Source organism: Babylonia areolata, chromosome 12, assembly GCF_041734735.1.
Source record: "Babylonia areolata isolate BAREFJ2019XMU chromosome 12, ASM4173473v1, whole genome shotgun sequence".
Classification (NCBI taxonomy): Eukaryota; Metazoa; Mollusca; class Gastropoda; order Neogastropoda; family Buccinidae; genus Babylonia; species Babylonia areolata.
In genome coordinates this window covers 12,159,424-12,184,667 of record NC_134887.1, presented here as the reverse complement: position 1 = coordinate 12,184,667, position 25,244 = coordinate 12,159,424, and the positions used below count along the sequence as shown (strand labels likewise).

Genomic DNA, 25,244 nt, shown 5'->3' with positions numbered 1-25,244 from the left:
ACAGGCACAGACGTTCTCTTCCTTGAATTAATTATGGCGGACGCACGTAAGTCGTAGTTTGTGAATCTAGAATTTTACTTTAAAGTGTCTAGGGACATGTATTTATCTTTGTTTTGCTTTCCGGTACACTTTAATATTGATATTGACAATTCTGCTCGTTCAGTAGTGTTAATTTCTAATATATCCGAAGTATTTTTAATTTTACCGAGTGCAAGCAACCGGCGGCGTCACGTCTTTGTGGCGGCCATGACGCCTTCGACGGTTATGCAGTGGGTAAATGCCAGTATTGTGACTGTTTGAAAGGGAACTGGTCGAAACTGAAACTGAAAGCAGTGGAACCGAGTAAAGCAGTTCGCAGTTCATATGTGATGTTCCCAAACAAGTAGTTGGTTTGAAATGACTAAGGTTGTTGTTTTTTTTTAATTAAAAAAAAAAAAAAAAAAATTACTGTCTTAGATTAATTTGTTTTTTTTGGGGGGGGACAGAATTAGTGATTATTTTTCTGAAGATTTCCCCATCAGAGATAGAATAACGAATGATTGTGGTGACTCCATGGAATGAACGATAGCATACTGGTTTTACTGAGCAATAATACCACTAATACCAGGGGACACCCACTAAAACTAATGACATTCACCAAGTCAGACCTTTTTTCACACTTTTATACTAACAGGGTTGTTCATTTCTGGAATAATCCAGGGGACACCCACTAAAACTAATGAAGACATTCACCAAATCAAACCTTTTTTCACACATTTTTACTGACAGGGTTGTTAACATATATATGCCCAGTAACAATAGTAACATTGTCACTCCAGGAACACTTTACAGTTTTAAGAATTTATTATTAGATAAACACACTGCAAGGATTATGGATTCCAAGTTAATTCTCCAAAGGAAGCTAGCCATAACAGTAATTGCGCACTCTTATGTAATGTATAAAAAACAACATAGAATGTATATTTAAAAAAAAAGAAAGAAAAAAGGTCATATTTGATCAGGCAAAGGCTGATAAAGGCTAAAAGCCGTGACACTTGATATGATAGATTGCTGGAGAGCTGCTAGCCATTCTTAGTGATGCACAAAACCATGACACGAGGGTCAAAATAATGAAAATATGTATTTTAACATAAAACTGCCAGAAACTAGTTTTTTAAATAAAATTTTAGTATTGTCAGGTGTATGCGATGTTGGTATTGCTGCACACATTCGTCATTTAAGCTGGGTTTTTGCATGTTGCATGATAGTAATTTACTAATCATGAGGTCAGTACTTTGTTTACTTTAAGCTGATTTTTTACATTGATCAATCGTTTATCAGAAAGTGGATCATTGATTAGTTGTCTGATGATGAGTTGAATATTTGGTAGTTGTACGTACAAAAAAACAAAGCAAAAAAATTGAAATGGTTTTTATGTTTTTGTTTCAGAATACGGTTATACAGGTCAGGCTGGGGCCACCCAGCAAGGGTAAGTTACTTTGTGGTACAGTAGTGATTCAGTGAAAATGGTCCAATGTGCATAAGTTTATTCAGAGTTTTGCATCCATTTGGGTTGTCTGTGTGTTGTGTGTTTGTGTACATGCAGATAAAATACAACCATTCAGGGATAGAGAAGACAAATAGGGTTAAGTGGTGAATATGATTGTAAAGGTGAGAAGGCTAAAACTGCCTAGTAATCGGTGTTCGTTGTGCAGCAAGATTGTTAGTAGTCTGTACATTTCTCGATTTTGCAGTGGGATTGCTTGATTATCTGTATATTTCTTAATTCTTAGTAATCTGAATGTTATCTTGCGGCAAGGTTGATGATAGTCATTTCTTGTTTTGCTTTGAGATTTTTTCATGTTTTTTGTCTCTTGATTTTGTAGCTACAACTATGGTGGCTATGGCGGAGCAGATGCCAGTTCTTATGCTCAGAGCTATGGCCAGCAGCCTCCTACTTCGGTGAGTTATTAAAAAGAAATCTTGAAGCCGAAACGAGTTGAAATCTTATCAAGGATGTGCCAGGAATAGGGGTCAAATTGTCTGTAGGCAAGACTTTTGAAGATGATTTTTATTATGTTGTTTTGATGTTTTGACATAGTTTGACCTTTTAAACAGTGTTCAGGAACTGTGATTTCTTTTGATGTGTTGAATGCTGCGTGTTCTCTCAGCTGCCCTCTGCCAAGAATATCACACACGTGTAACATGGAGAATGCACATAGTAGCCACTGCTGACAGTTTCTGGCTTCCCATGCAAATGGTTTTCAAAAGATATCTGGACTTCAAGTTTGTTATTTTAAATGGTGAAAACTAGAAAAACACCTTGACTAAACTTTCAAGAGTATGATTGTAGACAGCAGTCAGCAGTCCTGACTTTCTGAATTTTGTTTCAATTTTCTTTGTGTGTGTATATGTGTGTGTTTCTTTTTCATCAGGTGAAACCTGTGGATACTATACATTTTCTCATTTGTTGATATTATTGTAGCATTATTTTACTTATTTTTATATTCATTTGTTTTATTTCTTTGCTGTTCATAAATATGTTCTTTGATATCAATGATAATATGGTTGATTAGCTGTCATGTTAAAACTGAAGTGCAAAGTGTGAGCACAGTATAAGCTTTAAGCTTGTTAGTATCTTTGGTTGTATTGTTATCATGTGTACTGTGGAATAAGTAAAGTTTGTTTAAACCAGCAATCCCGATTTAAAAAAAAGAAAGAAACACACACAAATGCACGCACACTTAAAGGCAAGCTTACACAGTATAGATATACTGAATATTGTAAACATTTTTTATGATCCCAGATCATGTCATATTGGGGTTTGTCCTATGGTGAGACTTCAGGCAACATTATGTGTGGGATGTGACATGGTCAAAGATTTGCATTACAGCAGGGATCTTATGACCAGAGCAGCTACAGCTACGACCAAAGCGCCTATGCTCAGCCAGCTGCTGCCCCGGCCCCAGCAGCTTCCTCACAGTATGGACAGCAGTCTTACGGTGAGCCCCTAGCCTGCTGCTTGCCACCCTTGCTAGCTCTTGGCTCTTCTCTTTTCTGTTTCTTTTCATTTATTTGTATTTCCTTTCCTGGTGTCAGGCTTGGTTGCTTTTGTGTATCTGCTGTTTCTTCTCAGGGCCAGTATGTGTGCATGTTTTTTGTTTTGTTTGTTTTTTGTTTTGTTTTCTTAATTTCTGGGAAAATATTTTTTCTGTCAGAAATTATGTTTGAAGAGTTAATTTGCTGCCAGTAATTTATCTGAATTTTATTGACTTATGTATTGAACCTTTTTGTTGTTTTTTTAAAGAGAAGATGATACAACCTTGATGGTCAGCATGAAGTGCCAGGCTGTTAAAAGCAATTGATGAGTTACGTTTTAGAAATAATGTTTTAAAGATTCTATGAGACATGGCTTTCGGCAACATACGTGGTCAGAAAAACATGATTTTCAAATACTTTGCTGGCACCTTCTGTAACTGCATGACCTTTGTATAAAAAACCCCAACTACTATTGTCTTCATGATGTTTGTGGAGTGTGATATAACTGCTTAATTTGTATTTGTTCCATAGCTGCCAACCTGGACATTTTTTAACAGTAATATGGGCCAATCCTGATACATAAAAAACCCTAAGTAAAAAAAACAAACAAACCCTACCTAGTTCCTGCTCGGTACGCTTATTCTATTATTAAAGCCGCAGGATCCTGCATGAACCCAGTGCTTTCTCCCCTTCACAACCACCTTGTTTCCTTGGCTTCTGAGGGGAAAATGAATGCTCTTAATATCTGTGTATCATGGGGGAAAAATCCTCATGCATTATATATTCTTGCTTGAACGTGTCTGCTTTTGCTCTGTGTCTCGTATAGTAATGTTTCCTTTCAGGACATTAACTTCTTGTTCTCAAAAAAGAAAAAGAAAAAAAAGCTTCAGGAGACTGCCCCAGACATTCACCAGTCTCACCTTTCCCTCCCTTTCTTCCATGCTTCACCCCATGCTATCCCCAAAGCCTCCCTCTTCAAGGAACCTTGTTCTGACAAGGTGGAAACTTTGCTCCCCGTAGGTTGGCAGCTATGTCACTCTTTTTCCCACCTTGTGAGTTGTCCTTTGTAAGTATTTTGTGTACTTGAAATGTAATGTGCAAAAACTTTGAGTGTGTGTGACTATCACAGTGCATTGAAAGATAACAAATCCATTTGCTGTGAGTGACTCTTGGTGCACATGCCATCATATGTTTAAAATGATGCACAACTGTTGTATTCTTACCTTTGAGACAACATGGCAACAGGTGTGAGTGTCAAGCATCTGTCTTGTTGCCATGATGTTTGTCTAATTAATGACATAAACTGTATGTGTTGAGTGAGTGCTGACCTTCTCTAGGGACCTGGGCAACATGAAAGGTGAGAGGGGGAAAATTGGGCAAGAACTCTTCTCCCTCAGAAAGAACAGGAACTGTTGACATTGATCATGTCCCGTTTATCTGGCTGTTGAAATTGGTCAACTAGTATTTGACTGATCAGTAAGAGTGGTCAGCAAGTACTGTTATTTTCTTTTCCACCTTCAAATGTATCCTTTATATGCTTTTTCTGATCAGAAGTTTTCGTTGACCTCTTTATTTTTTCTGTCCCATCAATTTTAGTATGACTACATTCATATGGACGTAGCAGTTTATGATACCAACATGTTGAGCTATCTGTATTGATGGGATCATGATATAACATTGTTTGAAACCAAATGGCCTTGTTCCCAACTTTTCATCAGTTTGATAATCATAATGAAAGAGAAGCAACTGCAGTTCTTAGTTTAATTAGATTTGGACTAGAGAAGAGTTAAAACTTATGCGTGATCTGCTACTGATCATTGCAAAAAAAAAAGTAAATTTTGCTTTCTCTTTTTTTTTTTTTTTTTTTTATCACACAATGGATTTTTTTCTCCCAGGAAAAGGGGAAAAAGACGACTTCATTTATATCGATCAAGTTGAACATTAGTAGCTGCCATGGTAGACTTCTGAAGCAGTGTATTCAAAGTTCAAGACCCAGTTTTTGGACTCACTTTTGGGAAAGGCACTTTACCTCAATTTTCTACACTCTATCTGGGTGTGAATGGGTACCTGAGTTTGGTTGCGAAAGGTTAATTAGGAGCAGTAATTGAGTGGTGAGAGCACTTCTTCTACAAAGGACTTTTGATGCATGGTTTGAGTCCTGGTAGTGCCTTGTGGATTCGTGGTGGACAGGAATGCAGATGTGTTTAGATATTCTGGAAATCGTCAGTAGATAGGGATTTTGTGAATGGTGGAAGTTCTTGGCTCTTTATCCAACATCTTGCCTCATTTTCTTTGTGGAGTGTTTGCAAGCTTTTATAGTAGTTGTTTTGAAATATCTAAGTTGGAACAATAAGTTGAAACTTGCATAAATGCAACCTTGGTATGAACATGGTGAATTGGTGATGAGGAAGTGCGCAACCATAAAACTGATCTGACAAGAACATGGTGAATTGGTGATGAGGAGGTGGCATGTGATTGGAAACATAAAAATCAGTAGACTAGAAAGTTGTATGCTTTTCATATTTGATATCAGTGAGTAGTAGACTGTAATCTTTGGGTTAATGTGCTGGAAGCCTGCTGTCTGTAGCTGAACTTGATCAATGTCTACAGTTCCTGGCATCTGAACAACATCCAGGTGTAGAGTACAAAGTGTATGTTGGGGCATCTGAAGCCACGGACAAGGGGATTCATGGCATTGAGTTTGATAGTGAAGACTTATTATGAACGGCAGGTGCCACGGGCCAACAGGGGTATGATCAGTATGGGCAGAACTACGGGCAACAAAGCCAAGGGTACAGCTCTTCGTCCTACGGGCAGCAGCAGTATTCACAGCCCCAAGGTTGGTCAGAGGCCGTTTTTTCAGGCTTTTGAGGCCTTGGTGCGAGGGTTCACGCTTAGCTTTCGTGACACCTGCATTTGTATTTGGCTATCGGTCACCAGGGGTATGTTCTTAGAAACTGAGTAGACAGGTGTGTTATTTATTTATGATATTGAGGCTTGATAATTTAAGGCCTGTGACATGCATGTTATGGCGTTTTGATAAGTGGTTAACAGCTAATTTGGTTGGTTTGTTAGACATGAAGTGTTGTGAATGGATTTTTAAGTACTGGTAATAGCTTAACTAGAAGAGTCCTGACTGAGTTGTAATACATGGTGTATTTGATTGTCAAATTCCCTCTTGCTGTCTTGGATGAGAGAAAAGCACACATAAAGGGCATGAAATAAAGCCAGTCCTTCCCTCTCCTCAGTGATGGTTTGAATTAAACCCCATTTTGACATTGGCAGCAGTCTTGATTCTGCTGTTCCACAACCAGAACGGTGCTTTTCTCCCATTCTGTGTTGCTGTGTGTGAGTAAAGTGTGTTGCATGTGGAATGGATTTTTGAGAGAAATGAACTTATGGGCTGCAGACTACGGTCAGTCCAGTCAGGCACCCTCCAGCTATGGACAGAGTGCTCCAGCCGGCAGCTACAGCCAGCCCAGTAGCTACAGCCAGCCCCCACCCTCCTCCAGCTATGGCCAGGGGAGCAGTGCCAGCAGTGGCAGCTATGATCAGTGTGAGTGTGAAACTTGAGTTCCTCCACCTTCTTATGTATCTTGATGCAAGGTGTGAGAGGTGAGGAGAGGAAGTGGTCGCTGAAGCATGGAATAGAACTGGGATAAGTTTATTGGATAGAAAGTAGGGAAATAGAAATTGGCCTCAATTTTTTTCTTTTTTTTCTTTCTTTATCCCTTTAGACAGTTCAGGCGCCAGTGGGCGACTCCCGTTGAATGCTTCAGGCGCCGATCAGCAACCTGCACGCTCAACGCCTTCGGCGCCAGTCGGTGACCTGTACACTAGAATTACCAACCTCACTCGTTCTTCTTTTCGTGAAACCACACAAGTTCGAAATTTTCACCACGTATTTCCATAACGTCTATTCTACGTTTGAGTTGCAAGTTGACACGCGTATATTTCCAAATTTATTTAGGAGATTTCTCCAGTTGAAGCATGGCCAGCACTTCACGAAACAAATGAAAGGGTGTTTACAACACCACGGAAGCATTGCAAATGAATTGAGACGATGATTCGCCCACTGGGGTGAAGATTGCTGACAGTGACAGTGGAGAAGACTTCACCAGACTGGTCGAGAATGAGTGTGTGGTGGTGGTGTTTTCCCTAATGGAATAGCTGGTGATCGTGTGTATGTGTGTGTGTGTGTATTCTTCTCATCTCTGTACATACATGAGTGCACATTTTATTACAATGTGTTATGTCTTATGTTTCCAGTTGTATTTCACAGTCTGTGTTTTCATTTTTCACCTGAAATAGTGTTATGTTAACAACAATTAAGAATATGTGAAAACTACTCAAAAGTACATACTTTTTCATTTTCATAACTGATTTAAAAATTCAGTAAATGTGTTCATACAAATAATCATGCTTATCATAATTTGCATTCTTTGTCCTTAAAAATGAGCTATGAATGAAGAAGATTCAGTGAGTAAAAGTGAAGTTATAGCAGGTTAAAATGGGTTGGTGGTGACAGTTTTCCCTCTCTGGCACTGCTGGTTTAGACAGTGTACTGTTGGTTTGTACAGTCAGCTAGCTCTGCACCTCTGGCGATGAAAGGGGTATATAGAGTTGATTTGTGTAGACTGTTAAATTTTGCCAGAACACATACCATTTAGCAGGAAATTGAGCATGTTGAAGAAAAGAAATACCATAGCTTAGAATTATTTGTGTCAGTGTGAGGGTGTGTGAAAACATCTCTTGTGAATTTCTTGTCTGTTCCAACTGACGTGGATCAGGGTTCAGATATGCTTCGAACACTGCATTGCCTTTAAATGCCATGATGGTGAAAGGAAAGTTAAAACTAGACCGGAGGAAGTTAAGTTTCTGAAGAACTGTACAGTTTTACATGCCAGAAGTGCTTTTTTTTTTTTTCAGCTGGTGGCTATGGAGGTGGCTCACAGTCCAGCAGCTACGGCGGAGGTTCCCAGAGCTACGGTGGCGACAGGAATTCCTCCTCAGGCTATGGCGGTGACCGAGGCAGTCGCTATGGTGGTAGTGGTGGCAGTGGGTCGGACTACGACAGATCTTCTGGTGGTGGTGGTGGTGGCTATGGTGGAAGAGGCGGCGGTCGAGATGGGGGATATGGTGAGCAGGATAAAATGTGCTGTCAAATAATAAATTGTCATTGGTGTAAAGTATTCTTTGTTGTTTTTTTTTGTGATAAGTTTTTGTCCCGCAGTCCTTTTTATATTCTTTGATTTCCTTTGCCATCAAAGCTGTTTTTGTTAAAATTGCTACTCCTGTAGCCTTTTAAAAAAAATTTTCACCCCAGACCTCCTGTGACATTTTTTTCAGTGTCCATTACCATATTTCTACACCTTCTGCCCATCATTGCTTTTTCTGTTGAAAATACTCGTAACTTTTCATTGTAACTTGCCTTTGCCTCCACTGTCATTTCTGCTTAACAGTTCCTGATTAAGCTACAGTATGAAAAAGATTCTCAAACCAAGTCTTATTTTGGGACCCTTATATTTAAAAAGAATTCTAAAATTCACAAACTTTCTCAGTTTGGATGTTTCATTGAAATAAAAGATAATGATCTTTTAGAAATTGGCATGGGCAGTTATGCACTGCAAAAGAAATTGAATCTTACATATGCTGCAGTACTAGGCCTTATAATTGACTTATTTGTACCTGGTGGAGAAAGTTGATAAAAAGTGTGGGTTGCAAAATAAGACTTGCTTTGGATAAAAGGTGTCCAATGTTTGAGACCATAGGTCTGTCTTCAGGGACTGAATTTGGAAATGACAGTGGAGGTAAAAGAAAAGCTTAAGAAGATTACGAATCAGTGAAAGGAAGCTAGGATGAACAGAGAAGTGAGTAGAGAATCAGACAGGGTGGGAGAAGATCCAGAATGGGAAGGAAGATGGGTGGGGAAAACACACTGAGTCACATTTAATCGCCTGCTTTGGCACACTCCACCCAGCAGGCCTCAACACAAGAGTGACAAGTGGCATCACCAGCCTCCCCCACCTTTTTTCTCTCCACCCACTCTATTTCCCTTCCCCCACCCACCTTCCATTTCTGATTCTTCTTTTCTTACCCCACCTGAATCTCTACTCACTTCTGTTCATCCTAGCCTCCTTTTACTGATTAATACTCATAATCTTATGTTTTTCCTTTACCTCCACTGTCATTTCCAACACACACAGTTCCTGAAGACAGACCTATTGTATGAAACTTTGGACATCTTTTCAAAAGTGAGGGGTTTTTTTTTGTTTTTTTTTTTACAACCCACAGTTTTTATAAACTTTCTCCATTTGGTGTTCTTATACACTCAGAAATCATTTTTCATTTTATTGTGATTTATTAGTTATTTATTGACCGGTTAAATTTTCCTTGTTTATTGATTTATTGACTGTTTATTTGTTGCAGGCGGTGGTGGTCGTGGCGGAGACTATGGGTAAGCATCAAGTTTTATTTTTCAAACTTAAGAAAAATGTGATGCTCACTGTTATCAGGGGACAATTTGAAATAAACGCGAAATTTCCTGTATAGGGAAAGCAAAGTTGGTGACACTTTATATGGTGGTGAGCAACTATTTGAAGAACCCACTGAAGTGGAGGAAAGCTATTTATCAGATGATTATGTAGTTTATTTGAAAGGCTTATTTGAAAGTGTTTTTTTTTTCTGTTTCCATAGCTGTGAACAAAATTGCAAAATGTTTTTCTTTGATTATATTTGTTTTTCTTGCTGTTTAAAACTGACTTGTTTTTAAGAAGACGTTTAAAAAAGGGAATGATACGGTTGTGGAAATACTGATCTTTACAAACTTACTACACAATGTAGAATTTGTAAGAAACAATACTCAGGATTGTGACCTGAATAACCAAACAGCAAACTGCAGTGTGCTTATCACCTTGATAAAGGAAAACAATGAGCCTGGTGATGTACCAAAAGATACAGGTTTGAATTGTCTCCTGTGTGAGCATCACCATAATTACTGAGGATGTTGATCAAAGTTGTATAATTGGTCAAATGACTCGGAGAAAGGTATGTCATACCCTTACTAATTACTCGAGGGTGATACTGGTGCTAAGTAAGGTATGATCTTATTGTCATGATGTGATTGGCTTTGTATTTGGTCAGAGGAAAAAGGTGACCCGAAAAACTGGTATGCTGATGATGATGAAGCTTAGAGACATGGTGTGTTAAGAATGAGTGTACAATGAGGCGGTTAAGTAATAAACTTGTTTGGTGTGATATACAGTTGGGCGACATGCTTGAGTCTTTATGAATTTACTTGAGTCTTCATGAGTATCTGTGGTGTTCAAAAGGAACGGTTGGTATACTATGCAACTGGGGTACTGAGGTCTATCAATTTCTTTGGTGTTTGAAAGCATTCGTGTGTTTAAGTTGAATGTAAATAGGTAAATGGACGCCACGATTTGGCACAATCAAGGTTGAATACGCATAAGTAAATAGATGCCATGATTTGGTGTTACCTGCATCTGGGTTACTGACTTTCATCTTCACGTTGCATGAAGTTTGAAAGCTGTGATAATCTTGCATCACTTATGGTTGAAATAGTTATACAGAGGGTAAAGAATTAGGATGGACTGTGTTTGGTGTGTAAATGATCTGAGCCTGCTGTGCTTTATCCTGATTCATGTGCTGTTTCACCCATGTTTATTATCCACACAGGTGTCTCAGTGTTTGCGTTGGATAGGGGTGAAATTTGGTTTGAAAATTGAGAGCAAACGGAACATTCTGCATTGTTTGTCTGAGGTTTAGCTTGGGGCTCACTGGACTTAATACATGTTAAACAGCGTTTGTTACATTATTCTGGTTTTTTGTGTGTGTGTGGTTTTTTTTTTTTTTTACCTGTTTCGGCAAGTGTGGAGTTATTAATGGTAAAGGTTTTTGATGAACTGACAAATATGCGATTGATTTCCTGTAAGTGTGACTGAAGAATTGTGTCACTGGATGCACAAAATCTGCGTTGTCACACAAGTCAAAATGAGGGATATGGACTTAAGTTGGACACGTTTGGTTGAATAATAAATTACCAAAAAATGAGTGGAGTCTTTTATAAGGTTATCTGCATCTCTGAGGGATAAGATCATCCTCACTACTGCATGACTGTATGGAATGAAACCATATGTTAGTCCAGGTGTGGATGAAAACATGCAATTACACTTTTAATTACACATACTTAACCGTGACCGACTAGTGCAGACTCTGGCAGGGGTCTGATTACTGTCCTGTGCATTTATGCGGAGAAAACTAAAGTAGCTATGGCCGATAACCTCCCGGAGTAGGTTACCTCCCCTGTGGATCCTTGACTGGCGTCCTTTTTCCGGCAGCCATCTTGACTCCTGATCCTGTGCTCTTCATACGGCTAAGAAAAAAAGGAAGCATGTTTGGTGCTTGAAAGAACTAAAAGGTATTTATGGCATCACAATCAGTTCGCAGTAAAAAAACAAAAACAACAAAAAACAAAATACCCCCCCCCCAAAAAAAAACCTACCCAACTTCCCTTTAGCTGCAGATCAGAAGAGTGAAGAAAGAAGCTCAGTAGAGTGAAGAAAGAAAATCGGTATCTAAATGATTTTTTTCCCCCCTCCACAGCATTATCTGCTGAATTGTGAGTGGTTTGGATTATGCTGACACATAACGTGATGTCCTTGACTTAACTGTGAAAGAAAAGTCAAGGGCAGATAGGTATTTTCTTGCCTGTTGTTTGAAATATCCATGTTACGCCATCATTCTGTGTTGTGACTTCATCTGGTGTGTTCAACTGGACATAAGTCACTTCTGTTTTGCGTCATCATTTCTATTTATTACATATGTATTGATCAATAGCAAAGCAATTTTGTGGCAGTCACCAAAAATGAATCAGATAGCAGTGATGGTTGTGGTTTTTACCATTTTATATGTCCCATTAACTTGGTGAATACCAAGATACCTAAACCAAGGCAAATGGTGAAAGAGCTGGTTTGTTATGACATGACAACCATGGACTTGGTTTCCGTCGTCATGCCTATGGTACAGGGTTCGAATTTAGCAGATGCCCGGTTGCAAATGCTACAGAAAGTTGGTCGGGCACGCAAATTTTCTGCTGAGAGTGCCCAGCTGGCACTCAAAAATTGATAGAGGCGAAAGAAAATTAATTAAAAGACACACCAAGAAAGCAAGCTTGAGCGCGGTTGATTGAAATGTAAAGTGTCATCTGCTGCAGCTGGCTTCGTGGAGCAGCATCTTTGCGTGTGCGCGATCGGATGTTGATGTTCATGGCGCGTTAGCGATGTTTGATGTTTCCCATCTTCAGTGTTAAAAGAAAGGCTCCTGAAACGGGGAGGAAAGCTCAGAATGACAAAAGGAATAAACAGCAGGAGTACGAATCAAAGTGCCAGCGCGTGTACAATGAAGCCAGGCAGAAAGACTTTCCTTAGCACACTGTTGAAATGAAGGAAGATTTTATTTAATTTTATTACGCTGGCACCCAAGACCACAATCGTGCACTTAAATATTTTCTTCAGCATGGCCGACTGGCACTGAAAAAAAAAAAGAAGAAAAGTTAAATTCGAACCCTGCTGTATCATTACTTACTGGTTAATCTTGTGGTCTTGATGCAGAGATGCTTTTTACCTGCAAGGAGGGGAAGACTTGTGGTGCAGGTACACAGACAGCTTGCAGAAACAGAGTTCAGTGTGTCAGCTGGTGTTTCAAGAGATCTCGTTTGTCAGAATTGCTGCATGACATCTGGTCATGTATGGACATCTTCCAAGGAGCAGCCAAAGAACGTCACTTGCCAAACATTTCTTGGAGGATCCTCATTTTCTTGGAGAAAAGAGATATTCCTGTTTTACTTCTTGATCATATTACCAAGATTGCTTTTGAAATCAGTTTAAATTTGTGTGCTTTGAACTTCTGTGAATGGATGTGTATGACTACAGCCATTTAGTTTGTATAAAAGCAAAAATATCAAGCACACTTACTCATTCATGCTCACCTTTCAGGCTTTTATTTATGTATAGATGTGTTAAGTTGATGTGCTGCTGGTGTTTGAAGCTCCATTCAGAAGTGTCAAGAGGATTAAAAGGGGCATACTGTTGAGAAAAACTTTGTAACAGGTACATGCTCTACCCTGAAGATTGAAGCTGTCAGATCATTCAGCCAGCAAGTCATTTCATTCTCAGTTATTTCCTTAGTTATGTACCTTGTACAATCTTTTTGAATCAATGATTCAGTCAGTATGGCATCATGGGCAGTCCTGATTTGTAATTAATCAGTGTTTCAATTACTTTTACACATTTGCAGCATTTCAAAAGGAAATTCACAATGATTGAAAAGTGATGACAGTTTGTGCAAGGAAAAGTTTGATGACAAGTGGTCAGTAATAACAAAAAAAATTCACTTAGACCTACAGACTGCAGTGGTACCTCCTCTTATTTATGCCTAGACATGCAGGGACCCTCTGTTGAGTTGAATTGAGCGGAGCAATAGACGAATGCCATGGATGCGCACAGAACGCATACTTTGTTGTCTCCTTCACCCTACACAACAGATGCAAAGTTGTTGGCAGCAGAAGCAAAAAATGAGATTTGGCCAAGAGTAATCCTTTTTTGGGATGGACAGGAACAAGACCCTGAGGAACTGTTTGTGTTGTCTGTTCAGACCTGCTTAGTCTGCGTTGACTTTGTAACCTGGAAACCTGCACTGGTAATCCCAGAAACGAGCAAGTTCCAACCAGCAGCGTTCTGTCATTCACTATTGAAGATCCTGCTATCAATCTGATGTCTGTTGTGGGATACACAGTGATAGTCACATGAAGTGAGCACTCAGCTTGTAAACACTGACCATCTGCCCCGGATTCCAAGCTTCAGGTTGATGCTACCACATTGTTGAGTTTGCAGTACTTGACTGTTTTTTTTTTTTTTTTTTTTTTTTTACTGAAGTCTTATCTGGTTTCAAAATCAGATAGGATAATGATATACTGCCTTTGGACTTATATTATTATTGTTTTATTATTTTTGTATTTTTTGGTTAAATTGAATGATATATATATTTGTCCTGTTACATTCTGTCTCCTCAACCACAACTATGAGTGTTAGTACTTTAATTATGAAAAAACAGGAAATGCAAATCCTTTAGGCTTTAGTATCAGTTTTCTGCAAATGCTGGAAAACATCCATGGACTGGATTTGTGTTACCTGTTTGAATAGTATATGGTCCAAGGCAGTATGAACAGGAGTTTTGACCTCATTCACTGTTTACATTATTGACAGTATTGTGTGTGATGTGTCCATGATTAATAATAATTTTTGGGTATGGTGTGTTAGTGTCCAGTGAGCTACCCTGCTAACAGGTTTTGAAAGGAAAACGCCATAAAAAAGAAAAGTGAGGTGTGAAATGGTTCCACTTGAACATTTGAACAGACGGGTTTGTTGCAAAGGTACGGTGGTAAAAAAAGCTCTGAAAAAAAAGGAAGCACTTCAAGGTACAAGATAAATAACATAAGGCATGTGGCTCCAACTTGTGCATGTTTTTTTCCCTTCTTCAGACGGTCCTAGTTACAACTCCTTTTTGATGTTATTGAGTGTTGTGGTTTGATGCTGGCGGTGAATGGAGTGACACTACTACACATGTTAGTGAGCACTAACCTCAAGCCTTGGTGTGGTGACATGACTGACGAGATGGTATGGAGAGGAGGTTCAGGTGTCTGTTCCTGCTCTTCCTTTTTCAGTCTTCTCTTGCTTAGATGCGTATGTACAGTTGTCTCAGTGTGTGTGTGTGTGCGCGCGCGCGCGTGTAGCTCCAATGAACACGCTCCATTGTACATAAAAATGTAATAAGAATATTGGACAGATGGTTTTATGTTTTATTTCATTGGAATTTGGGGCACTTTAAAAAAAAAAAAAAAAAAGAGAAAAAAAAAAGGCAGACCACACTGGCATATTAAAAAGCATTCCTTTCCAGCAGGGTTATAGGGTTATATCTGCTCTGTGACATTGAACATGTAGTTATTAAGTAAAGAGGGGAATCACATACTGAGAATGTCTTCATATTTTTGCAAATGCAGATATTGTTATTTCCCCCACCCCCCCCACCCCCACCACCCCCAAACACCACTTTGTGTGTTGCGCTCACTCTCTTGTACTTCTTCTCACTTGATCCAGAAATATGACATTCTGTTAACTCTTTGCTAAAGTAGTGTTATGCAACTTTGCCACTGTTTGCTGATTTCATTTGCTAACTTGGAATAAATTTGGTGTGGTTGTGTTATATTGTATAATTTTCATTTTCAACTTGTACAAATGTGTGTCTGGTGATAAGTAGGGGAGAGAATGATGTGGAGAAAGTTAAAAATCCTATCATTGTGCTGTTCTGTGCATACACACAAGCATGAGTGCAGTACAGTGCACACACACACACACTTTTGTATCCACACACCCACATTCAAACAACTTACCCACACATACATTACACCCCCTCTCTCCCCACGTCCAACACAGTCTTTTTATATTGTAGGTGTTATGAAAGAGAACAATACACTTTTTTGAGCTTGTTACTTCTAATTTATAATTTTGTGTGTGTATTTTTGCTTGTGTATTTGAACAACAATTTTTTTTAATCATGTTTTTGCTTCTGATTTTAGCGATATTTGATCTGATATTGATATGTACTTATATTGTTCTGGTAATAATTGCAACATGGTGCGGTTAGCTATGCCATAGTTGGAGCCACATGTATCATATTTACTCTTGAACCTGCGAGAGAGACCTTTCCCCTTGGATGAACACAAAAACAACAAAGGTGTTTGTAAAAGATGAAAAAAGGGTACTTTCCAAAGAGGGCAACAAAAAGGTTTTTGAAAAAGAAGGGGAAAAAAAGACTCCCACCCCCAACCAGAGGAGGAGACATCTGCCATGTGTTTGTTGGAGACGAGAGTACTGATCCAGAGTTATGGTTTCAGCGGAGGCCGCGGGGGTGGTGGTTACAACAAATTTGGTGGTGAGTGAGATGCGAGGTGCAACTCTGAACAGTTCATTCTCGTCATCCCTTTTGATTTGATTTCGTCTTGGTACTGTTAAGTTATGCATTTGTTGTGTGGTGTTTGTCTGAACTGTATGGGACGATATCTCTTTTTAAAAAAGAAAAAAGAAAAAGATTTTTTAAACGCTGATAAAAAACAAACCCAAACAAAACAAAAACAAAAAAAAGTTCAACAATTGACAAATGGACAAGACAATTTGAAGGGAAACAGTGTTGGTGAAAGAGTGTGAATACCCTGGAAATGGAGTCTTGAGACATGGAAGCCCTGGGGTATGAATTAATTGATTGTAAAAGAAGTTTGTGGTTAGAAAAGAATGGAAAAAAATAAGATAAACAAAAAACCCACAAACCGGTGAGTCAGTGAGCCTAATATAAAAGCATTTTGATTGAAATTGCATGTGGCTGGAAAAATTGAGTGATTATGGGAAAGAAAAAAAAAACAACCCTCCACCCTCCAAAAAATAAAAATTTACTGTGTGAAGATTCCATTATATGAATCATGGAGGAGAGAGAAAAGGTGTGGTAAACAGTAGATTATTGCGTGTTCTGAATGGGTCTGAATGTGAGAAAACTTCGGTTATTTTACTGACAAGGTTGGAGGTGGTGTTTTTTTTTGTAAACGTGTGTTTCTTGAACATACTGAAGAGGTGAGGTGAGAATGGTTCTGTGAAAAATGATGAACTCTGAGATCATAAATTACCTCCGAAGAGGTGTGGTGAGAATTGTTCTGTGAAAAATGATGAACTTTGAGATTATAAATTACCCCCGAAGAGGTGAGGTGAGAATGGTTCTGTGAAAAATGAACTTTGAGATCATAAATTACCTCCTTTCAGAATGGGAGGAGTGGTGGAGTTTGCGTGAGTTCAACAAGGGAAGAACACAAAGAAGTGTTTGGTCAGGGGAGTACTGTGTACTTTTTGGTGGTTTTATCTTACTCTGAGACCTTGGGAACCTCATAAACATAGGTAGGATGGTTGGAAGAAAATGTGAATTTAGAAAATGATAACCAGCAAAAGAACAAATAAATGTTGTTTCAATGCCTAAAAAACTGTTGGTATTTTAAGAACAGTCATAAAATTGTGTTAAAAAAAAATCCATACTGGGATCAAAGAAAAAGTAATAAATTATGCTGTGGTTAATCAGGAGGAAATGGGATAAATGCTGTACTTCTGTACAGTGGTGTACAGACTGGTCATATTTCTGAATGTGTGTGGTGAAGTGTCACGATCAAACATGGTTTGGATATGAACTTGATTTTGCTTTTACTGTTGCCACTGCAGTGTGAACTGGCAACATAGGGTTTGACGATCTGATTAAATGCTGAAGATCAAAGAGTGTGTGAAACATAAATATACTGTCTGGAAGAATTCAAAGGTGAACTGAGACATGGGCTTGATGTTTTACTATTAACTCGGATTTTTAACAACGAACAAAACGAACAATAATATTGTAATACTGTGTGTTACCTGTATGTGCTGCAAATGGTCAGTTCAGATTGATAAGGCACTGAATACCTAAAATAGAAGACGGAGAGAAAATGTATTATTGTTCAGTTTGTTGGATAAATTAAAATGGGTAAGATATAAAAGAGGAGAGAAAAAAAGCAACCAAAAAAAAAAAAAAGATAAAAAATGATGATGATGCCATGAACAAGGCAGAGGTAATGAAAATCTGTTCATGGAACATGGGGAGAGGATCACATGCTGCCTGAAAATGTCTCAGTGGACTTGTTGACTCGATTTGGGGCACTGTGGTATGCTGTTTTAATCATTACCATTTCAGTGTTGTTTTAGTTTTAATAGAAGCTGCCTTCTTATTCCAGAAGTTTACCATAACATGTCTAAGGGTGCAGAGAAAAACATGGGTACAAACAAGCACAGCACATAACTAAAAGGAATGTGATAATTAAACATTAATTTTTTTTTTTTTTTTTGGTGTGTGTGTGTGTGTAAATGTTTCAATCTTGTATCCTTCCACTGGGGAGAGGAAGAACCCAGAGAAAGGGTATTCACTGTAATACAGTGGACTAAAGGCATAGGAAGATTAAAAAACAACAACAACAAAAACCCCCAAAACAAACAAAAAAACCGAATGGCAATGCATAATGTCCATGGTGTTACAGTGTCATGAGAAAACACTGCTGACAGTAAAGGCAGAAACTGTCGAGCATGCTCAGTGAGATGAAAACACGGGTTACCCCCAAAAGAAAGCTAGGAACTGGTGTCAGTGACAATACTTTTTGCTGCTATTTATGGGTGTAAAAAATGACAATAAAACTAAAAGGCGAAATCATCTGGTTCATGAACCAGGAGAATGTGTATATTCTGGTTAAATGTTGAAAGGTGAAAGTGACTGATGGTTTGATCAAAGGTTTATCCTGTGGATTTTATGGTTGATATTTGATCATATGGTGCATAATTGCAAAAAAGTTCAACAAAACAAATGCATTTTGGAAGAGAAAGATAAATAAAGTGATAAATTACAAAATAAATACTGCTTAAAATAGTCCTGTACACATAATGCTGTGGATAAACTATAACCTTCATATCAATATGTTTTCCCAATGCATGTACCATTGTGTGTAGTGTTTGTGGTAACTGTTGGTATCACGACAATGAGGTGGTTTGTTTCGTCAGTCACATTACTTGCTGCAATCTGATTTTAGGATCTCAGCTTGTGTTTACATGCATCGATGAAAGAATAACTGCAAAACTGGATTCTCTGAAAAATAAACCTATTGAAATGCGCTAGAAATTGACTAAAATGGTTTATTTACAAAAGGAAAGGTAAGAAAAAAAGAAGAAAAATGAGAAAACAAAGCTGGTGGAGGTTATGTGTGACAAGTGTTGGTTAAATGACATGTGCTGTGTATCATCTGTGTGTGGATTTATGGTGTGTTTTATTGATTTGATGTATGGGACAAAGACATCATTGGCATTTAGTAAATAAGTGTATGAACAGTCAGGTTTGAAACACAAAAAAGACAAAAAACACACTTATTTATTATTACTTTGTACCCTACTCTTTTTTTCTTTTTTTTCCTTAACATTTGATTTTTTTTAATGAATATTTCGAATGTGCATTTGTTGAAAAAAAAAAAAAAAAGTTACAGAAGAGATGTATTGAAAGGTATCAAAGAGTATGAATGAATGAATATTTTATAGAACGACAGTGAAAATCAACCTTATTAGTGTGTTTGCGTTTTAGTTGCGCATATTCTTTGGGCGTCGGAATGTTTTCAAAGAAATTCCTGAAACACATGGGTTATGAAAAAAACCCCCACTTGTTATTGACCCATTCAGCAAACACATCACTTATTTCCCCTTTGAAGAAAAGAAAGTTACAAAAGCTCGTTTTATCATGACACCTCTTATAATGTGACCTATGACCTGTTTCAGGTGACCGCAGTGGTGGTGGTGGTGGCGGCGGCTATGGTGGCAAAAGTGACCGTGGTGGTGGTGGTGGCAGCGGGGGCTATGGCGGGGGTGCTGACATGGAGATCCAGCAGGACACCATCTTTGTGTCTGGCATGGGGGAGGATGTGACGGAGGAGGGCATGGTGCAGCACTTTGGCAGCATTGGGGTCATCAAGGTCTGTGCCTCTCAGTTCTTCCTGGGGTTTGAAAAAAAAACAAAAGAAGATCAAAGAAAAGAAAAGTAGCTGTGAAAGTTTGCCTTATACACATTGTTAAGGTCAAGTTATGGTCAACAGGGAGTATCCATACCCATAGTTTTAGTCCCAGGGGGCTGAATGGCTGTACTTCATGCTTGCACTCAAGTGGTGAATGTCATCTTGATGTTGCACACTGACCATTTTAAAGTGGTGCTAGTTGTGGCTGTTGGTTACCTCTTGTTTCACAAGCTGCCACACAGACCCAGTACATTGTCAGTATGCAGCTGTATCATTCATGTTGTTTGTTTTCAAGGGTTAAGAAGCGTATTAAATATGCCGAAATTGTTGATGTAAGTAGATTTGCAGTTCCATTGGAAAATTTGTTAGGTGAAGCTTATGCTTAGGGTTCAAGAATGGGTCTGGAATTACAGGAACATAAGCATTGTTTATTGGGGCAATTCAGTGTTGTCCAGCGGCTGAAGGTCAATGTCGGTGTCATCACTTGAATGGTAGGCAAAATGACCTTGTTTCTTGCATTGCCTGAGTTGAGCTGCAGAAGCTTGTTGAAGTTCATTGCCAAGGATGAAACGTAGCATGGTAGAACATCACACCATGGTATTATTTGGAACTCGTGTCCCATTGTAATGTAATACCTCAGTAGAGCAGTGTCCTTGTCTTGTACATTCTTCTGATTTATTTGGTATTGCAGTTGGGTTTTGAAGGCCTTTCCTCTCTTGGTATTAACTTGTGACTGATAAAAATGTTGGTGTTGCAGACTGACAAACGTACAGCCAAACCCAAAGTGTGGATCTACAAAGACAAGATGACTGGCATCCCTAAAGGAGAGGCCACAATCACCTTTGATGACCCCGAAACAGCCAAGGCAGCAATCACCTGGTTTGATGGTAAGGTTTTGCTGGCTGTTGGCCCAGGTGGTCATGGTTCTCATTTTCTTTTAGACAAAACTATGTTTCAAATGCAGATAGACAGGAAGACTAAAAAAAAAAAAATATATATATATGTATATATTACAAAGTTGATTTACTTTCAAGGTTTGGTTCTTTATTTATGAAGAGGTGTGTAATGGAAGTATTAGGTAGTTGATGTGTTTTGCTTGAAATGTGTATGTTGACAGTTGTTTAAAATGAGGATTAAGGATTCCTCATGTGTTAGGATGATTGTGTCCCACACTGAATGATAATGATTCTTTGTGTGAGAAGTAGTTTGTGTGTGGGGGTGGGGGTGGGTGGGGTGGGGGGTACGTTTTTGTGCATAATTTGTAAAATATTTCTGGTGGATTCCAGAGGGAGAAGATTAGGTAATTGTAGGTGGCTGTGAAGCGGAACAGCTTGTCATGGATTCATAATGGCTACATATTGAGAGTGTGAATATGTATGCGTTGGCATTTTTGATGGGGCATGGAAACCTTGTGTCTTGTCATGCAGGCAAGCTACTGCTTTTTTACTTAACACAACATTTAGCAATGCAGTGGCAGATATTGGAGAAAAATTAAATGGGAGATGTAGAAACCTTGATTCTCAAGATACTTAACTCTGCTCTGTGTTACAGGCAAGGACTTCAATGGGAACATCATCAAGGTGGAACTTGCCCAGCGACCAACATCCAACTTCTCACGTGGACGAGGTAGAGGTCAGTTTATTCTGTCAAGGTGGTATTTGTACAGACTGTATTTGTGCAGATCTGGGGACAGAATAAACTGAACTGTGATGGTTGATGACAGGGTGAATCCGTAGTTTTAGTTTTGAGGAATCCTTGGTGAATGAAAGTGATCAGTCGGTCTAAAAGATAACTCTTTGAGAAGACAAAGTCTTAAAGATTTTGTGTTAGTTCAAACTTCAGGGTTCACAGAAAGTTGATAACCTCTTGGGAAGTTCAAACTTCAGGGTTCACAGAAAGTTGATAATCTCTTGGGAACTTAAGGGTTTTCTTGTTTGGGGTAAGGTGAAATGATGCTGCTGTGATTTTTTGGCAAACAGCAGTATGCACAGTGCATTGCATCTTTCGTTCAAACTGTTATGGTAGTAAGCAAAAAAGTTCATTGAAGGACATACCAATCGGTGCATTGCATCTTAACATTAGTTAAAAATTGTTTGTTATGGCAGTAAGCAGTTTTGCTGTTGATTGGAGGACATACCAGTCAGTGCTTGCATGTTGTGCTGTTGTTGCAGGAGGCCCTCGTGGTGACAGAGGAGGTCGTGGTGGCGGTTTTGGAGGCGGCCGTGGTGGTGGTGGTGGTGGTGGAGGTAAGATCCTGTGTTAATTAACGTACTGGTTCTTGTGCATTGCCCTTTATGGGTTGTTTTCGTTTAAATGGAGAAAGCTTGCTTTGTGTGTGTTAATGGAAAATTTAGGATGGTCAGAAGAAAATAGCTTTCAAGCCTTTTAATCAGATTTGAAACTTCGGTTTTGCATTGAGTAAATTCCCTAAATCAGAGTCCTCATTTTCTCATTGGGCTGATGTTAACAGATGTGGTTGCAACAAGTAATCCATTGAAGACAACATGATTGGCCAAGATATCTGAAGGTTGTTTACTGTGTGCAGGTATGGGTGGTGGTGGTGGTGGTGGTGGTGGCGGCGGCAGCGGCAGTGGTGGCCCTACCAGAGAGGGAGACTGGACCTGTGCTAACCCGTAAGTAGCCAGGAACTGCTGCAGAGTTTGTCTTGGATGTCCAACTCACACTGTGTCTGATACTTTGCCATACAGCTACAGATTTGAATATTGTTATTTCAGTCCTTGATGAAGAACACAAATCTTGACTGCGGTGAAGCCTGTACTGAAATTGCTTGATATGTCTTGGTTAGGAAAGCAAGTTCTTGTTCGAGATTGAAATGCAAGGTACCGCTTTGTGGGAGAATTTGTAGAAGAATCTTCTGTATATCTTATTACATAACTGCCTGCTTTAAAAAAAAAAAGAAAAAAAGAAAGAAAGAAAATTGTATGATGTGATGATTTCCGTGAAATGATTTCCATTTGTTTAGCAACTGGTTTAATGTCCATTGTCACTGAATGAAGTAACCATAAATGTTGATTTTTTTTCTGTGCTCGGGAGGGGAGGGTTTATGGGGGTGGGGGATGTCTTGGTGTATGCTGAAACAATAGAGATACCACAGGGTAAACAATATGCAGTCCTAAAGGATTACCATGTAAGTGCAAAGTTAAGTGTCTTGATTTTCTTTTTACCTAAGTGTTTTATAACATTGTCACATCAAAAGCTCAAGACTATTTGCAGAGTTGCTTTGCTGAGGTTTGTCATAGTTCACGAGTTCAGGATTCAGTTGGCACGACAAACCTGATTTATCTGTCTGCTGTGTTTCAGTGACTGTGGCAACAACAACTTCAGATGGAGGAATGAGTGCAACAGGTGTAACACCCCAAGGCCTGATGGTGCTGGAGATGATGGAGGTGGGTACTCCTTAATGTTAAACCACAACAAAACTTGTGTACACACGGGTAGACACGCACACACGTCAAACAGATGAGACAGTAAACTAAAATCACTTGTGTGGTGTGCACTTAATGTATGTAAAAGAACCCATTGCATTGGGAGAGTTGTCCCTGGCAAAATTTTGTAGTGAAGTCCACTCTAATATACATGTGTGTGTGTGTGTGTGTGTGCAATGCATGCACATCTGAAGGCTGAATGAAACACACACGAAAGGAATGATAAGTACCTAAAAGCAGCTCTCAATTGGGTCAACCTGAGCCTGTTGTGCAAATGGCTGCAGACTGTTTAGAATTTTTACCCTGAGGCCCTGTATAAGTAACAATATCTATCAAAAAAAAAAGCAAAAAAAAAAAAAAAAAACCCCACTAGAATATTGGACATGTTCACTGATGCGGAATGTATAGACTGACACATCAGGTTCTTAGTTGGCCCCACTGATGTCGGTCTCCTTTGTGTTGTGCAGGCCGTGGAGGACGGGGCTTTGGCGGGGGAAGAGGTGGCGGCTTTGGTGGCCGTGGGGGAGATAGAGGGGGCTTTGGCGGTGGCCGAGGGGGCCGTGGAGGCTTCGGAGGTGACCGTGGGGGCCGAGGTGGCTTTGGAGGGGACCGCGGGGGTCGTGGAGGCTTCGGCGGTGGTCGTGGAGGTGACCGTGACTTTGGAGGAGGCCGTGGTGGGCGGGGTGGTGGTGGCCGTGACTTTGGCAGGTGAGTGACTCGAGTAATAATGCCTTGCTGAAATTTTTTTTTCTTTTTCTGAGTGCTGTTTCTTTTGTCCTTTTTTTTTTTTTTTTTTAAATGGATGGAAAGCTGTTAGCGTGTCTATTCCAGTACTACCAAAGTTTTTTTTTTTTTTCTTTTTTTCTTTTTGGTGCTTGTTTATGGTCTCCTTTGTTGAGGCACAGTGTGTGGACTGCTCTTTTTTTTTTTTTTCCTTCCCCCCCCACCCCCCCCCCCCTTCTTATCCATGAATTTATGGCAGAGCAGTTGTTGCCAGATAACTTGATAATTAAAAGGCGAAGAAGAAAAGGTGTGTGTGTTTTAATTTCGGCGTGTTTACATTAGTTCTGTTAGTCTTTGCATTGTGAAGTTGAAAGTGGGTGAAGGCAGAGGAGATGAACACTGGCATTCGCTGTGCTTGCAGGGACCGTAATGACCGGAGGCCCAAGCCGTACTAAGGGAACTAGTGGCTCCTCTCTCTGGACCTGCTTGCCTGCCTGCCCAAGCCTACAGCACACATTTTTCTCTCTTTTGTTGACATGGTGGGCTGCATTGGAAATGGCTTGAAATTACATGTGAGAGACAGGCAGGCAGGCAATCTCTGTGGACTTTGTCATCGCAACGTTTTAGTCTGTACTGTCAATTTTTTTTTTATATCATTGAAGGGATCAGTGTTTATCATTGGTTTTAGATATGTTTTAGTTAGATGAGTATTTCTGTGAAATCTTTGTGTTGTCGTGGATGTGAGAGAGAGTGAGTTGTTCAGAACCTTCTTCATGATTAGTGTCACAGTTACTGACATGCTTGCATCACCATGATCATCATGCATCTTTGCTCCATCATCTTGGAAGACTTCTAAGAATTGTTGAATGACTGCTTGAGAAATGATGTGAATTGCTGCAATCTTTGGAACTGAAATAAGTCAGGCATCTGTTTTTAATGAATAAATAAGATCACATGTTGACCAAATGTTTGGTGTTGAGTTTTTGTGTGTTTGATTTAGTGGATGTGGATTCTGATTTACTCAGAACTTAAAAAATAAAATGAGCTGCCTGTAGATAGCTTACAACAAGACAGTGAACATGAATACAGACCTGTCTACTGCTGGTACTAACTTGGAACCTAGCATCCAGTGAAATACTGTGGAACTAAAGGCATTTTTATTAACAAGGAATTTGTGTGTGCGACTGTGTGCTCTGATGGTCTGCATCAGTAGTCTCCCAGTACAGTGTCCACAGTGGTCTAGATTTGATTCCTGCTCTTGTCCATTCTCCCAAGTTTGAATGGAAAATCAGACTGACCATGTGATGTTTTTTCGGCGAGAAACTGAGGTCCTGTTTGCAGAGCACTTGGCACACAGAAAAGGAACCCAAGGC

At 39.3% G+C, this 25,244-nt stretch overlaps 1 protein-coding gene across 9 annotated transcripts; it reads left to right on the top strand.

The window, feature by feature from the left end:
* On the top strand, window positions 1–24,837 carry LOC143288393 (uncharacterized). Of its 9 annotated transcripts, none has more exons than XM_076596806.1 (17): window positions 1–46; window positions 1,429–1,468; window positions 1,866–1,941; window positions 2,876–2,981; window positions 5,750–5,857; window positions 6,428–6,574; window positions 7,948–8,157; window positions 9,448–9,475; window positions 15,992–16,029; window positions 19,470–19,663; window positions 20,460–20,589; window positions 21,254–21,334; window positions 21,874–21,948; window positions 22,248–22,335; window positions 23,024–23,109; window positions 23,616–23,856; window positions 24,293–24,837. In XM_076596806.1, exons 1-17 carry the CDS (start codon window positions 34–36, stop codon window positions 24,324–24,326), a joined length of 1,695 nt encoding a protein of 564 aa, XP_076452921.1. In that variant the 5' UTR covers window positions 1–33; the 3' UTR covers window positions 24,327–24,837. The 9 variants fall into 9 exon arrangements, with proteins under 9 accessions (XP_076452921.1, XP_076452922.1, XP_076452920.1 ...); XM_076596807.1 differs by having other exon boundaries at window positions 2,873–2,981; window positions 21,254–21,328; XM_076596805.1 differs by having other exon boundaries at window positions 2,873–2,981.
* Window positions 24,838–25,244: the final 407 nt, after the last annotated feature.

What these genes read in the sequence shown, in the direction of transcription:
- LOC143288393 (XM_076596805.1), top strand. An exon ending in GCAGCATTGGGGTCATCAAG is followed by an intron (nt 19,664 to 20,459) that starts GTCTGTGCCTCT and finishes TTGGTGTTGCAG; the next exon opens with ACTGACAAACGTACAGCCAA. An exon ending in CTCACGTGGACGAGGTAGAG is followed by an intron (nt 21,335 to 21,873) that starts GTCAGTTTATTC and finishes CTGTTGTTGCAG; the next exon opens with GAGGCCCTCGTGGTGACAGA.